Source organism: Peromyscus maniculatus, chromosome 5 (assembly GCF_049852395.1).
Source record: "Peromyscus maniculatus bairdii isolate BWxNUB_F1_BW_parent chromosome 5, HU_Pman_BW_mat_3.1, whole genome shotgun sequence".
Lineage (NCBI taxonomy): Eukaryota > Metazoa > Chordata > Mammalia > Rodentia > Cricetidae > Peromyscus > Peromyscus maniculatus.
The window spans coordinates 69,450,843-69,468,290 of record NC_134856.1 but is presented as its reverse complement, the minus strand read 5'-3'; the positions used below and the strand labels follow the sequence as shown (position 1 = coordinate 69,468,290).

Sequence of the window (17,448 nt, the reverse complement as noted above, 5' to 3'; positions counted from 1 at the left end):
AACTGAATGAGAAATGAAATAAAGATAGTAAAGGAATTTGACAGAATATCCAGAAAAATTAAGAGTTTTTATAATATTTCCACTGTACCCAAGTAACAATGCCATTTCCTTACAGGTTTTATATGGAAAGGCACGGGGTTGCTATCGTGGGTTTCCTGTGTCTAGCTTCGGCTTACATAGACTTCCTCCTAACCTGGCAGTCTTTTTCCCATTTGGGACTGCTGTGGCATTCTGATTCCACACTGGATGCGATGGTATGAGACTGATTGCTAGTACTTGATGTGCCCAGTCTCTTCCTGCACTGGAGTAGGTTAGAAGTCAGGCATTTCACAGGTAGTTCTAGATTGGATGCAACTCTTTCAAGGCCTGTAGGGCAAAGAAAATACTTGTTTATTTTCACAGCTATTAGTTCTTTATGAAACCTGACTCTTTCCAGGTAATTGTATTATATGTTACATAGAATAACTATTCTTATTGGGGTGCATTATTGAGATATGCTATAAGTTAGAATGTTACTAGATTTATTCAGCTCAGTATGTTAATTAAAACTGTAGCAGTACTGGAGACATTGAAATTTATAATGCTCATCAGTGTGAATTACAGAAAGCCATAGGCATCTGCTTTTTTTGCACTGCTCAGGATTATACACATGGCGGTGTATACATTTAAACAAACACTCTACCAAAGAGCTTCACACTTATACCTCCATAAGGGATTTTATTACTATGATCTGATAAGCCACGTGATAGGAAACTGACTATTAGTGAGCACTGCAATAAGGCAGCACCTAGCGTATATTTGCTCTCTCATAAATATGGTTAGATATGGTTGCTCCTTACCTTGGTGAATGTGTGTGTTTGAGTTGGAGGCCAGAGATCAGCCTGGGGCAGTTTCTCAGGCACCATATATCATCATCATCATCTTCTTCATATGTATTTTATGAATTTTAACTTATTTTTATTTTATATGTATAGGTGTTTTGCTTGCATGTGTGTCTGTGTACCATGTGCGTGCCTAGTACCCGTGGAGGTCAGTAAGAGTGTTAAATACCCTGGAACTGGACTTATAGACAGTTGTGAGCTGCCATGTGGGTCATGGGAATTGAAGCCAGGTCCTCTGGAAAAGCAGCCAGTACCCTTAACTGCTGAGCCATCTCTCCAGCCCCACTTTGTTTTTTGGGATAAGGTCTCTCACAGGCCTAGAGTTAGCCAAGCAGGATAGGCTGGCTGGCCAGTCAGCCCAAGGTACTCTGTCTCTGTCTCCTCAGTTCTGGGATTACGAAAGTGTACCATCATGCCTGGCTTTTTCAAGTGGTTTTGCAGACAGAATAAATGTCCTCACTTTACTTTCAATTAGACAAAAGTGTGGTGATATTTTGTTTGTGCTCTAACAAATAAAGCTTGCCTGGAGATCAGAGTGCAGAGCAAGCCACTAGAGGCCAGGCAGTGGTAGCACTTACCTTTAATCTCAGCTCATGGGATCTCATGCCTTTGATCCCAGTACTTGGGAGGAAGAGACAGGAAGTGATAAGGCGGGGTGGAGACTGGCCCCTCTCATCTGAGGATTCCTAGAGGTAAGAAGACTTTCTAGTGGCCGGCTGCTCTGCTTCTCTGATCTTTCAGCTTTCACTCTGATATCTGACTCCGGGTTTTTATTATTAAGACTAATTTGTGCTACACACAAGACAGTTGTGCTTTTACCAAATGATTTAAGCATCTAAAGATTTTATATGTTTATAAAAATGCACATTGTGGTGGCTTGAATGAGAATGGCCTGCATAGGCTCATGTTTGAATAGTTGGTCCCCAGCTGGTGGAACTGTTTGGGAAGGATTAGGTGTAGCCTTAAAGGAGGGGTGTGTCACAGGGGCAGACTGAGGTTTCAAAAGACATTCCCAGTCTGTTCTCGGCTTCTTGTTTGTGGATAAAGATGTGACCTCTCAACTGTTGCTCAAGCCACCTACCACTGTGTGCTGGCTCTGCCTTCATGACCTCTACCCTCTAGAACTGGAAGCCCAGCTAAACTCTTAACCACTTTTGTCAACTTGCCTTGGCCATGGTGTTTTATCACAGCAAAAGTAACTAAACATATGTATCTTGTTTCCTTTCTTCAAAAGGATGAACATGACATTAAACTCCAGGAAATTAGAGTTTTGTAACATAGGAAGCATTACATTTTACAACTAGGAAGGGAATTTCAAAATCCATCTAATCCAACTTCATTTTTCATACACAAATCCTCTAGGTGGATCAGGTTGACCATCCACTCAGAGATCCACCTCCTTCTGGTGTGGTGATTAAAGGTGTGTGCCACTATACCTGGCATTTTCTTTTAAATGCAAAAAATACACTTACTTTGAAACCAGTTGTGGTGACACATACCTGTAACTTTAGTACTCAGGAGGCTGAGGCCAAGAACACTGAAAGGTAAAGGCCAATCTGGGCTATTAGCTCAACATTAGCCTGGACAACATATTGAGAATTTGTCTCAAAACATCAACAAAACAAATGAACAAAACAGTAAAACAAGGAACAAGAAAACCTCAACCTCTATTTTGAGTTTTTAAACTTAAACTACCCCAAAACCTTTGGGAAATAAGGTTATAAAGACAAACACTTATCTTTTTCATATAAAATTTCCATAGACCCAAGTATAGCGAAATTCACCCAACCATCATTCCAATATTATAGGTAACTGAATATGATTATTTGCAAGACAGTTTATTCTGTGGGATTTGTAAAATCTACTGTAATCATTTATGTAATAAAATATAGGAGTGCCACAGACGTCTGAATATTGGCTTTTTAAAATTATTAAATTGCTACTAGGAATTTAAAATTTTGAGATATTTTTGTTTTTTAAACCACATACTTAGTGGAATAAAACTCTTTTATACTTACGTGACTTTAGTAGTCCACTAGAGTTAGAAGTAGGGTCCTTCTGATCTATGGACATAGGACAAATTAATCCTTGAGAAAGTTGTGCCTCAGACTTAGAGGCTGAAAACATGGTTGTAGAATCTTGATCTTTTTCCCCAATTGGTGTGAACTATTAAAAAGCAAAATTATTTGGGGTCAGTGAGATGGTCAAGGATAAAGGCACCTCCCACTGATGACATGACTTCAATCCCTGGGTCTCCCATATGGTGGAAGGAGAGAACTGACTTCTCTAAGTTGTCCTCTGCTTCCATTTGCACACTATGGTAACATACCCACACCTACATGTGACAAAAATGTTCTAAAAAGAAAAAACATTAAAACAAAAATTAAAACCCAATACTAAGAGATTCATCTTCAGATGGATATAGAAAATAGATGCCATACCACCTGAGTACAAACTGCCAAAAGTAATGCCATCTCATGTTTGATATTTACATCTGTTATTTTTATTTTAAAGCAGGTTAAAATTTTAAGTGGTAATGATGAAAAGGTTTTCCTTATTAAGTACTTACAAATCCCAAAGAACTGATGAGAGATAAGACTTGTCCTGGGGTTCGTGAATAATCTTGCTTAGGTTTAGCCATTGATGGTGTTGTAAGAATATCCATCATATTGATATCTATATATGCAAAGGAAGATATATGAATATATCTAAAACCATTGCTTATCATTGACTATATCAATAATTACATGTTCTGAACTTTGCCTCTCTCTTTTTTCCCTTTTTTCTTTTTTGGTTTTCCGAGACAGGGTTTCGGGGCGTGCACCACCACCACCACCATGGCCACGGCCACCACCACCAGCCTTTGCCTCTCTTTCTACATTATGAACTTTACCTACAAAACTGGCTGGAGTAGGATACATACATGCAGAGAACTTTCTGAACTGCAGAGGCAATGTTTACATCTAATTAACTAATTGGAATCATTAAAAGTTTGAGAGGTAGAGATATAGCTCAGTGGTAGAGTGTCTTGCCCAGCAGAGCATGCACAAGGCACTGGGTTCTAGCCCCAGTACTGGAAAAAAAACAGTTTTCTATAACAGTCTTGTACAATAGGTAGAATAGAGCAAAATAACCCAGAATGCTACCAGCTTTTAAAGAAACACTCAGTCACTAATTATCAGTTATTTCAATACAAGTAACTGCCACTGCTGTTGGCTATTCATCAAAATGAGATTATAAGACCTTATGGCTGAGAGCACCCACACTCCCTCATTGTACAATTTAAACTACAATGAAACTGAGCTAAGAGCTTCCTCACTGCTAGCTAGCCCTCACAGTACCAGAGGGTGCTGGGGGTTGCTGAGAGAGAATTATCATTAACATTTTTATCCAGCTGTAGATGCTGTAGATACTGCTGCCAAACTAGGACAGACAGGTCCGTTGGTGCAGTAGTGGTGACGATGTTCTAGGGTAACTCACTATTCTCTGAGTGACTGAAGTCCTGCTCTGAGGGAGAAAATCCTTGTTGATACTCTAAACTCAGACAAAAGTCCATGTTTGGAAATGTCATCGATCCTGGGAAAGGGAAGTCCCTCCTGCTCTAATTTTGACGAATGATGTACCTATCAAATTGCCTTCAAAATAATTATGTTCATATCCATAGATCACTGTTGCTGTCGGCTCTGGCTACAGCAGTTTATTTTTGTAGTGGCCTCAGTAATTATAGATGCTCATACCTGATCAAAGTGATGAGAATAGGTGACTACTGAATGCCCTGCATGATGAGGCCATTTCTGTCACATATCCTGCCTCCAAGGTGCAGGGTACATCACAGAAGGGGCGGGAAGTGTGTAAGAGCTGGAGAGTGGGGTGAGATGGGTGTGGAATGTTGACTTATAGGAATGACTGTAGTATTACTGAATTCAAGCCAATTGTGACCACCTGATCAAGACCCACATAAGACTGGACCCACCAACATCATGACATGGGGTGGGGAGGGGTTAGCAAGGTCTTCCTTTCCTGAGGATCCATATGCAGCTAATGGTTTCTAGGAGAGGGAGACACATTTCTTCAGGGATGTAGCCACTGGGAAGGTCCCACACTCCTGTAAACAACTCTACTGTAACTAACTGGGCATTTAAGAAAACACAAAAGACATGAAAGCATTAGAGGGACTAATTAGGTAGAGGAAGGGGACCTGTGGAAGTAGGATGACAGGGTAATGGATGTGTGTGAATATGATCAAAATACATTATAAACAGGCATGAAAAAAATCACTGTTATCTGTTAGACCTAAAAATTATAAGCTCTGAAATTAGGCAAGATAATTTTTATTATAAATAAAGTACTGGGGGAAAAAAAGGAAATGAGTTAATTCAATTATGGTCCCTTTATATCAACTCATGTTAGACTTAGGTCAAGAGAAAATTTATCTACTTTATTAGTATGTATAAGTTTTTACTTATATGAAAAAAGTAAGAGAAGTCTCTTCTCTAGATCAATTTTGTTCTTTATAAAAGTCTTTAAGAAGTCAATTTAACCTGCAACCCATGCTCTTGGAAGGTTGACGCAGTAAGATTGCTATGAGTTCAAGGCCAAAGAAAGGCCTTGTCTTAAAACATTATACTTCAAGTCTGGACATACCAATTTCATTTGTCTAACACCAATGAAGCAGTAAAAACAAAAGTAATAATAATCTTTTAGGCCTTACTTTATGACCCAAATGATTTAAGCTTACCAATACTACCATCCTTATACAGTTATCTACTAACTAATTAGAGTTTGGTTTGTTTCACAATTTAAAAATGTTTAGATTATAAGAAAGCTACTATGGTGAACACATTATATATTGTAAAACATCCCTAATTGAATCTCACATAGAATCTACAATCAAATATTAGTTCTGAGGCAAGATGTGTGAAAAATCACATAAAGTGGGATTAAGAAGACTGAATCAGCTAATACTTTTAGCTAATTAGGAATAACTGTAGGCCTGTATGTATTTTCAAATACTTGCAATTTCAGAGTTTACAATTTTTAATTTCAATTTTATACTACACTTCATTAAACAAACCTTTTGAAAAAGCTGGGTGTAGTAGCACATGCCTGCTTCCCAATGCTCAGGAGGCAGAGGCCGAGGCAGGACTGTCACAAGTTCAAGGCCAGCCTGGTCTATATAGTGAATCCCAGTCTAGTCAGGGCTATAGAACAAGAACATGCCTCAAAAACCTAAAAACAAGGGCCAGTGAGATGGCTCAGTGGGTAAGGGTGTTCACTCCCCAAGCCTGGTGACCTGAGTTTGATCCCTGGAATCTAAGTAAAAGCGGAATGACAGAACCACTCCACAAAGTGTCTTCTGACCTCCACACATGCCATGCATGCCTCCACCCCACATCATGCACATATACACAATAACAATAACAATAAAAAATCCAAAGGAAAACAAAAAGAATTCTGCCTTTCCATACAGTCCTTTTGGTGTGTGTATCTGTGTCATTGGAGGGCAGATCTAGGCCCTGCACACGCTGAGCAAGCATACTGCCTAGAGCTACTTGTAGCACTCTCTCTTGTACAGCTTTCGTTTGTGTGTGCGGGTGCGGTTTAAAGCCTTCAGGTCAGCGCACAAAGGCCTGGATGTCATCACAGCATCTTCAGACACTGTGCTGTTACACGCTGTTCTTCCTTCCCCTCCCCAGCGTCACTTTCACATCTTCTCATCTCCTCTCTTTCTCAACTCTACTTCTTTTAAAAAAGATTTATTTTTATTATGTGTACCTGGGTGGCTGTGTGTATGCAAGCCCAAATGTACATGTTTGCCTCTGTAGGACAGAAGAGGGCATCGGATCCCCTAGAGTTGGATTACAAACTGTTTGTGAGCCATCTGAAGCCTGTGCTTGGAACTGAACTCTGGTTCTCTGCAGCAAGTGCTCCTAACTGCTGAACCATCTTGGCAGGCTGTAGGGGACCAGCCCCCAAACTTACTTACCCCAGCTACTCTTGATGGAGGGATAAGAGACTTAGTTAGAAATAGAGGGGAGAGAAACAGAGAGAAAACACAGGATAGACCCGGGTGGGCCTGGATTCCTATCCGCTGGCCCATTACTTTATTCCAAAGGTCTAGTTAAACAATGCTAAGGGGTGGAGCAAAAGATCCCCATCCCTTGCTAGTTAGACCCTTACAAACACCTGGTACCCAGGCCCATGGTCCAATCAACCTCTTATGCAGTCCTGCTGAGTACAGCCACTAGGAAACCTAGTGGGCTCCAACATGTCCCTCTTCTTTATATTTTAAAAGAAATTCTTGATGCAACTACATCAAACTTAAAGACTAACAGGTTAACATAATTCTAATATAAATATTGCTATGCATAGTTATAATATTCTCAGTCTTACATCTTAAAGCAAACTCTTAATATTTCTGGCTAACAAAACATAGGATAAACTTCTGATGTATACATCTTAAATACTTTAATTTCACAAAACCATGGTGCATCAATATCAATAGGTTAACATAATTTCTACAAGCCTACTCTCAACCTGCAAACCTAATCTCAACCTACAAGCCTACTCTTAACCTACAAGCCTACTCTTAACCTGCAATTTAGAACTATACAACATAACACTAATTCACTCAAGTAACACAAAAATATTTTTTATTTTTTTATTTTTATTCATTTATTTATTTTTTTGGTTTTTCGAGACAGGGTTTCTCTGTGTAGCTTTGTGCCTTTCCTGGAACTCACTTTGGAGACCAGGCTGGCCTCGAACTCACAGAGATCCGCCTTGCCTCTGCCTCCCGAGTGCTGGGATTAAAGGCGTGTGCCACCACCGCCCGGCTTAAAATATTTTTTAAATTAAATATACTGAGAAATATTAACATTCCCCCCTTTCTTTTAAAAAAAACAAAACCAAAACAAACTTCTCTATTTAAACAGTTCCATTTTTACATAAACAGTTCCACAAGCAGTTCATAAGTCATCACTGTTGATAGTCTATATGCACAAGTAAATTCAAACTGTCCCATTGTAATAATATCATTACTGTCCATTTTATTTTTTAAGTTCGAAAGTTCAAAGAGTTCTGGTACCATTTCTAAAAGTTCCTTTGAGCGCTCATAGTCAGGCCCTGGCTTGTCAGCTGCCCTTAAGTCTGTGTATAGCTGTCAGAATCGTAAGGACTCTGAAGCAAACAGTTCCAAATAGAAGTGCCACAGGCAAACTTTTCAGTTCAAGCAAGTCTCTCTGAAACCTCCGATTTCAGCTACTGCTGTGCTTTGCAGTTTGTAGCCTTCCGTAACCAGTCCCGGACCAGGCTAGAGAGCTTCACCTCACAGCCACACGGCCTCAAGGCTCCTTCAGCTGCCATGAACTCAAACTGTGGCCTTCTCACGGCAACCCCGGCTTTGGGACGAAAACCATTACCTGTACTGCTGACAGTCCAAGGGCTCAGCAAACGTGGTCTGGAATCCTCTGTAGGAGTCAGCAGTTTTCGCAGTTTTGGTTTGGCTGTTCAGTTTGGAGCACTCTGCAGTTCCCGAGGGTCTCTGCTGTTCAACTTTCCCGCGGCGACAAAAACCACAGGGCTCTCTTCCTTTTTCGAGGTGTAGCATCTCAAAGGTTGCAAAATCTTGCTGCTCACCTTTCCTGCAGTGTGGCATCTCTGCAGGGCTTTCCAACCTGCTGCTTGTCGTTGGCCTCTCTGTGGCTTAGCTTGCTCATTCTTCACCATGGCTTTCTTTGGGTAGAAAGCTTGCAGACCCTCGTGCATCTGCCATCTGCACGGTGTTGATGCCTTGAGGGTTTCAGCTTCCGAGACCCTTTGGCTGCTATTTTCTGAAGCTGGCAGTCTCTGGAACTGTTTCTTGTTGTTACTGGTGAATTTCTGGAACTGCCACATCCGCAGTCTGCCATGGACATTGCTCTCCGAGTCCCAGGTTAGGAAAACCTACTCTAAATGACTTTTTTCACCATATCTTTAACCTAAGGCCTATATATTCTAAACCTACATTTCTCTGACTCACTTTACACTAAATCTATGACCTATTTAAACCTACATTCTATCATTCAAGCCTACATAATAAACTTACGTTCTATAGGACTACTCTAGCACTTTTTCAAACACCTAACTTAGCAAACACCTAAAAGAAATGTATTATTTCTTACTCTTACCTAACTTACACTAGGAGCAAACTCTCTACAGATCTACCCTAAACCTCTATTTATAAACCTCACCTAAGTCTCACTTAAGCCTACACCTTACCTAAGTCTTAGTTACATTCAATAGGTCCTGCACTACATTGCTATACTCTACCTCCCTTATTTTTTTTAATAGATAAGAGAGAGAGGGAGAAAGAGAGATCCTAATGCTGCAGTTTTGCAGTATTTCTTTTCTTCACCATCTAGCCTATACACAAGAATAAAATACTGTTGCCTTCATTTATCAATTCCTTATCGGCATGCCTACACTCACAATGTACCCTACAATCCTTTCACCAAGCCCTAGGGATTTTTTTTAATCTTTTTTTTTTTTTGTCTCTTTCAGGCGCCACCTGTGGGGGACCAGCCCCCACACTTATTTACCCCAGCTACTCTTGAGGATGGAGAGATAAGAGACTTACTTAGAAATAGGGAGGAGAGAAACAGAGCTAAAACATAGGATAGACCCAGGTGGGCCCAGAACTTTATTCTAAAGGTCTATTTATAACAATGCCAAGGGGTGGAGCAAAAGACCTCCCCCTTGCTAGTTAGACTCTTACAAACACCTGGTACTCAGGCCTGTGGTCCAATCAACCAACCTCTTATGCAGTCCTGCTGGGTATAGCCACTAGGAAACCTAGTGGACTCCAACATCCGGCCCCTCTTCTACACTTTTTAATAGAAAATCCACTCTTTCAAAATGATAACATCATCTTTCCATGATTCTATGATGAACTTAAGTAATGTCTTGCTTCAATTTATTATACAACATTACTGTAAATCATTTTATTCACTTACATTTTGTTCTCTAGACCCACTGCCTTAGAATAAATTCTAAAACGTAAGATCAACTGTTCTGGGAATTTTGTCACCGGCCGCTGGCCAATTGAGAGGAGCGTTTTGGTCCAAGAGGTGGGGTTTTCATTGGGGATGGATGTGACCAGGGGAGGGACAGTCTTTTGGAGCAAGGAGCAAGTGACAGCGGGTGTAAGCGGTGGCTTGTGACTTGGTTCCAGTTCCCCTTTTGTTCTTTAATATTTGTAAATGGATTTTGTTTGATAATATTTGGTAATAATTTCCTTTGTGGAATTCTGATCCAAAATAGTGTAAAGGGTTAATTTTATTATTATAATAATTATTATTATCGTTATTTATTATTATATTATTTATTATTAATTATTATTGTTTTTATTTTTTTGGTTTTTTGAGACAGGGTTTCTCTGAGTAGCTTTGCACCTTTCCTGGATCTCACACTGTAGACCAGGCCTCGAACTCACAAAGATCTGCCTACCTCTGCCTCCCGAGTGCTGGGATTAAAGGCGTGCGCCACCACCGCCCAGAAATTTATTTTTTTTTAATATTAGCATTTTAAAAATTATTACTCAGAAATGAACTTATCTATCTATCTATCTACCTATGAATGAACTGTATCTACCAAGTTCTTGGTAGTGGCAAGATGTATTTGCATAAGTATTTTAAGAGTCAGCTCTGGATCATATTACAGTTTAGTCATTTTGTTTATGCATACTTGTTCATACTATTTCAGCAAAGATAAAGAGAACAGTAGCTGCCAGTTCCATTTTAAAGATCTAAGGAGTTTTAAGGACCTTCGAAGATCCAAAAATGATTATTTTCTTTGTTTTTTTCTTCTTTTCTTGCTGCTAGGATTGGATCCAGTCAAGCAAACATTCTGCCACAGACCGCAAAGTGCCCTCCCCATTCCAAGGCCCCTTTTAATGGGGGAAAAGAACAACATTACTCATTTCTAGCCCATCTCAGAAGAGCTATCAAATTTTATGTAATGTAAATTAACAAGAAAAAAAGTTAAATTAATGAAATAGAATGTCTGAAGTTCGCACTTACCTGTCCTTATTCTTACCTCTATTCAGAGTAACTCTGGAAAGGCCAAAGTCTGTCAGCTTAATATGACCCTCATTGGAAATAAGCATATTGTCCGGTTTCAAATCCCTGAACATATAAAAGGCAAACAGATACTGAAAAAGTAGTTTTGATGTTAAAATACCAGATGGGGTGGGGGAAATTATAAGAGGAAACCTAATTAATTCCTTTAAAATAGAAGACCTCATGAGTGGCTCAGTAAAGTCCAGAAAACAGCTCTCAATACCATCTATTACATATCAGAATCCATAAAAAAATTGTATGATTCAATACTAGATTCTGTTTGGCATTATTTTTAGATATCTTATCCACCAGCCCACCAGTTCAAATTTATATCCACCCCTTTAAAGTAAGGTATGGTTAAGTTTTAACAGAGCAGAGCCATTAAGCCTTTCTCTGAACAGAGAAGGACGTGCGCATCAGCTAAGACCACAAAGTCTCACTTTTGTATGATGAATGGTATGGAAGTGGAAAGAGATGAATAATCTTCATATTAAAATGTCATGTTTATGTTCAAAGCAACATTTAACAAAATGCAGGGAGATTAAACAAGAGTCAATGTGTGGTGATATTTTGTTTGTGATCTAACAAACTTTGCTTAAAGATCAGAGTTCAGAGCTAAGCCACTAGTTAGTCATAGAGGCCAGGCAGTGGTGGCACACACCTTTAATCCCAGTACTCAGGAGGCAGAGGCAGATGGATCTAAATTCAAGGCCACCCTGGGCTACACAAGATTGATCCAGTCTAAAAGAAAAACAGAGCCTGGCAGTGGTGGCACACACTTTTGATCCCAGCACTTGGTATCTCATACCTTTAATCCCATCGCTAGGAGGTGGAGACAGGAAGTGATATGGCTGGGTGAAGAAGGAATATAATAAGGCAGAGGAGACAGCTCAGTTCCCTTTCAGGCTGAGGATTCAGGAGAGGTAAAAAGTCTCTCTAGTGGCTGGCTCCATTACTGATCTTTCAGCATTTACCAATATCTGGTTCTGGGTTTTTATTATTAAGACCAATTAGGACTCGTGCTACACCAACACTCTATTTAAATGTATATTACAACTGAGCTGTAGGTAAAGTAGAAATACAAGTAAGTAGTTTCTGCTTATATTAAAGACTCAAACACAATACATTTTAAGTAACAATGTACAGAAAAGTCAGTTTTACCTATGGATGATTCCATGTCTATGCAGGTAGTCTAAAGCCAATGCTACTTCAGAAATATATTTTATAGCCATCTCTTCATCAAAATAACCATATATATGTAGGAGAGACTTGACATCTCCACCAATAAGATATTCCATTACCTATCAAAAAAGAATTTAAAAACAATATACTTGAAATATATAGTATTTGGGGAATTAGTTTTATTTTTTAGAATGGTTACACAATAAAACATATTTTTTTTGTTATCACTCATTGCCCTGAACGTACCATTTTTCTGCCTCAGCTTTCTAAGTACTGGGATGATAGGCATGCATCACCAGTCCTGGCTTCTCATATTATTTTTCTGGTTAAAAACTGAACTGGTCAGTTTGAACAAACACCAGAATTACATAAAAGCTCAAAGACTATTAGAATTACTTCCCATTTGCCAACATCTCAGTTCACAAATTTTTAGCATGTGGCCAGATTTGGTTTCTTCTCCTCCTCCACATAGACATTTTAACGTTAATATTACAAATTGTGCTGGCTAGTTTTTATGTTAACTTGACATAAGCTAGAGTCATCTGACAGGAGTGACCTCATTTGAGAAAATGCTTCCATAAGACTGAGCTGTAGCTGGGCAGTGGTGGTGCACGCCTTTAATCCCAGCACTCAGGAGGCAGAGGCAGGTGGATCTCTGTGAGTTCATGGCCAGCCTGTTTTACAGAGCAAGATCCAGGACAGGCACTAAAGCTACAGAGATACCCTGTCTCAGGGGGAAAAAAATAAAATAAACAAACAAAAAATTAAATAAATAAGCAATGTTAAAAACAAAAAACAAACAAACAAGAAAAACAAACAATCAAAAATGGCCTGAGCTGTAGGCAAGCCTGTAGGGCATTTTCTTAATTAGTGATTGATGCAGAAGGACCCAGTCCGTTGTGGGTGGTGCTACCTCTAAGCTGGTGGTCTTGGCTGCTATAGGAAAGCAGGCTGAGCAAACTAATGAGGAACAAGGCAGTAAGCAGCATTCCTCCATCCTCTGCATCCGCTGCTATCTCCAGGCCCCAGCTTCCTTCAAAGAACTGACTCAGGACACATTAAGCCCCAAAACCCCTTCTTTCCTTCACAAGTTGCTTTTGGTTACCATGTTCGTTACAGTACTAGAAACCATAAGACATATATTAACATCTACACTCTAATATAATTATTTTATATGAATGCATTTTGTTTAGATTAAGCTTTTTAATTTAAAAATTACAATAACCTCAGCAAAATTGGAATTAATATATAATTTTATTTTATTTCTTTAGAGATGGGATCTTAATATGCTTTTCAGGCTAGTCTTGAACTGAGTTACACAGACCCTTTTGCCTTGATTTCTTTTATTGCTGTAATCACCTGGCTAGTACATTAGTTTTTGCTGAGTAATTTGCTGATAAAGTTTAGAAGTTAATGAACTGTACCAGAAGCTTCTGTTTTAAGACAGTATTCCTCTGTACACCTGGCTGGCCTAGTCTCGCAATCCTCCTGCCTTTACCTCTCAAATCTGAGACTACAGGCTTGTTCTGTGACACCTGACGTACATTAGACTCTCCATCAATTGCTGAATAAGGCACCCTTACATAACCAAAGAGCAATAAAATTCTATATGTAGTATGTTTATATTTCTATGACCATCTCAATATTGTCCTTTATGGTTCCCCTCCCCACTGCCCATTCACAAGTCATGAAACAAGGCATTTGTTGTTATATCTCTCTAGATTCCTTTAATCTGGAACAAATTTTCAGTGTGCGTCTCTCATGATAGAAACAATGTTGAAGAAAACAGGCATGTTTACAGAAGGAAGCCTTTTAATTTGAGGCTATTTGATTACTTCCTCATGATTTGATTCATGTTATGAATCTTTGGCATAAGTATAGAGGTGATACAGTCTTTTTGATGCTGGCTGCCAGAGGGGACTAATAATTAGAGGAGCTTGAGGTTTTGGTTTCTTTTGAGCACCCTCTCTCCAACCCCCAACCTGGGGACTAATCCCTGGGCCTGTGGATCTCAGACAAGCACTCTACCACTGAGCTATATCTTCAGGCCCCTGGATCTTTAATAAACCCCTAGAGAGTGTTGCCATTGTTTGTCTATGGACCACATTTTGAGTATCAAGATCTAAATTAGTAAGAAAGTTAGATAGGTAAGACATGTCTGTTATTAAATGTCTAGAATAAATGAAAATAGAACTGGAGATATAGCTTAGTGGCAGGATTCTCCCCTAGCATGTGTAGGGCCTTGGGTTTGGGGCTCAGGACCATATATAAACAATAAACCAAAAAGACAAACAAATGAAAGAAATAAAAATATCATAGCTGTTTAATTATTATAGCAATTTTAGAGTGAGAACATTTTAAAAGCTACTGTGTTGAGCAATCACACCTACCACTCACCTAGTGGTTAATAGGATTGGAAGCTACTGGCTGCCAACAAGTTAAGTCAAGGTCAATCACAGAGACACAATCATGGTTTTTACATACATACATATAAAACAGGATGCTGTAAAGGCATTTGGAGGCCTCAGGAAGAATTAAGGGATTAAGTAGAAGCAGGCAAGCATAGAGATAGCTTACCAACCCCGGGATCATATCTGGCTTGAGACCCATCTGCATCTAGCTGCATGTACATCCCCTCTCCAAACAAAGCAGTTAGGTCACCCTGGCCTATACCTCCCTAGGAGTCCTTATTAGCTCTTCCTTTGTGGCCAAACACACCTTGAAACTTACTCTGAAACAAGAGGTGGAGGACCAGCCCACTCTACATTGGTGTAGTAAGACAATCCATGTTCTAAACATGGAATTTTAAGGAAAAAAACCTCTATTTATGACCTTATGCCTATACATAACTGGGCATGTAGATAATTAAAATCAGGTGCATCACAGGAAAGGGCATGCATAGTAGGCAAGTTTACATAACCCAAGCTTATGGATCAAACAGAAAACTACCCACACCCCTCTCCTAGAAATCAACTCCTCCTCTTCTTCCTGGAAGCCACAGGTAGTAACCAGGTGCTCTGGAGCAAATTTCTCAGCATCTGCTGTTCTTTTTCAGGTATCTACATTGCACATTCACTGTGCCTTTGAATAAAACTTTGCTATTTGTGTGTTTCTATTCTCCGAGCAAGATGACGACAACCTGGAAACATATGGTCCAGGCTGGTAACAAGACAACTTTCTCACCTTCTTTGGACATAGCATTCAAGGATATTACCTTTTTTTTCTGTGAAGAGCCAGATAATAAACACTTTGAGCTTTGTGGGATTCTATTACAACTGTTTCACTCTGCCACTGTAACACTGCTGAAGATGTAGTTAACAGACAAAAGGATGTGGTTAGGTTCCAATAAAACTTTACCTACTGCCTGAAATTCAGATTTCACTGTAATTTTCAAGTATCAGAAAAAGTTTTTTCTTGGTGTTGTGTGGTATAAATGTGTGTTCACAGGGGCCAGAGGACATTAGGAATACTATTCTATCCCTGTCTTTATTTTCTGTGACAAGGTCTCTCACTGAATGTGGAGCTAGCATGGTGGGCAGCAAGACTCAGTGATATTTGTGTTTTTGTGACACTACAGCACTGGTATTACAGGGGCATCTATGATCACACTCAGATTATTGTGGCCTCCAGGAATTTGAACTCAGGTTCTCATGGATGTGCAGTAAGAACTCTTACCACCTGAGCTATCCCAAATTCCAAAAATAGTCTATAATTTTTTTCTCAATGTCCTCCCCCCAGCAAGCCCCCCCACCCCCGCACCTTTTTTAAAGCAGAGTCTTCTGTATCCAGGGTGGCCTCAAACTTGTTTGAACGACTAATCCTCCTGCTTCCTCCACCTCAGTGCTGGAATTAAATGTGCATACCACCACACATTTATTTGGTGCTGGGGGCTAAACCCAGGGCTTTAAAAAAAAAGGAATGCAAATGTTCTTCTTAGCTCATAACAGGCAGACTTGGTCGTGGGTCACAGTGGTTTGCAGCCACTGGCTTAGAAGATGGAAGTCAGTTTCTCTTCTATTTGGTATTCATTTTCTTACAGTGAATCACCCGAAGAACAGAATGCTATTTCACACTGTTTTATAACCTAGAGATACTTGAAGGTGCTCTCCTTAACCTTACTGATCTCTCTCTCTCCCTTTTTGAGGTAGGGTCTTCTATATAGCTCAGGCTGGCCTAGAACTTGCAATGTTCTTGCTTCTACCTTCCAAGTGCTGAGATTATAGACCTGTGCCATACTGCACAGCTTTTAGCTTTGCTTTGGAGCTTAGCTTTCCCAGACAAACTTGCATCCTCATACCAAAATTATTTCCCTAGCAACATCAGGTATCAGCTTTATCAGTAGAGCTCACTACAATCCAATACTGAAAGTGACTAAAGAAAACAGAACCAGACAAAGACCTGAGACAATTTCATCAACAACAAATTCATCTAAGAAATTATCAAATTCATGATTAAATGACGGAATTCTATGCTGTCAAAAAGATACTGCTGCCATTAGAGAAAACAGTCAGGACTTACTGTATGATCCTGTTTACCATTCATTTGAACTATGGCTTGGTAAGAAATAATAAGACTACAAAAATGCCTTGTTTGTAAATTCATCTTGATGCAATAAAAAAAGTGCTCAGCACTATGTTACAAAACTTTCTTTCTTTCTAAAATTCCTGGCTATCTTTTAGATCTTTGTACCACTAAATATACTTGAAGATTTACTAAAGATTGAAAGTGGACTAAATCATCCGGTACCAGACCAGTTTTTAGACCAGGTATCATTTTTATAACTCATCTAAAGTATTCTTTAGATGAGGTTAACATTTAAATCAGTAGACTGTGATAAGGCACATTTTCCCCTCATAATGTCAATAGCCTTCAAACAAGGAGAGAAGACCAAAATTCTCAAAGTAAAGGGAAGTTTGCCTTTAGATGGCAGCATTAAGCCTTCATCAGTCTAGAGTAACACTCTACCTTGTAGTTTTGATTTGCCAACCAATTAAGAGTTGAATGATCGGATTCCTTAAAACAAATCCCTCTCTCTGTGTCCCTACATAGATACAAACACATCCTATTGGTTCTTTTTCTTTGGAAAACTCTCACTAAAACAACATGTAAGTTGGTCAAGGTCATTAAACTAGTCAGTAGGAGAGTGAGAATTTAAATGCAAGTATGCTGAACACAGGTACAATGCTCTTCGCTCTCTGGGCTCACTGACTGCCGAGTACACAGAATATAAAGCTGTTTACTCAAAAAAAAAAAAAAAAAAAAAAAAAAAAAAAAAAAAAGCTGTTTAC

General features: G+C 39.3%; 1 protein-coding gene across 3 annotated transcripts in view; it reads right to left on the bottom strand.

Moving 5' to 3' along the window:
- Mastl (microtubule associated serine/threonine kinase like) overlaps nucleotides 1-17,448 on the bottom strand; it is a 44,264-nt gene that overhangs the window by 21,812 nt on the left and 5,004 nt on the right. For 2 of the 3 annotated variants that reach the window (XM_042277985.2, XM_042277984.2), the window contains exons 3-7: nucleotides 12,140-12,279; nucleotides 10,956-11,044; nucleotides 3,451-3,557; nucleotides 2,900-3,047; nucleotides 194-366 (exon numbers count right to left, since the gene is read on the bottom strand). In XM_042277985.2, the coding sequence (XP_042133919.2) occupies nucleotides 194-366; nucleotides 2,900-3,047; nucleotides 3,451-3,557; nucleotides 10,956-11,044; nucleotides 12,140-12,279 (657 nt within the window). Of the gene's footprint in view, nucleotides 1-193; nucleotides 367-2,899; nucleotides 3,048-3,450; nucleotides 3,558-4,361; nucleotides 4,585-10,955; nucleotides 11,045-12,139; nucleotides 12,280-17,448 lie in introns of those variants that run through there. The other variant, XM_076572542.1, reaches the window with a different exon arrangement.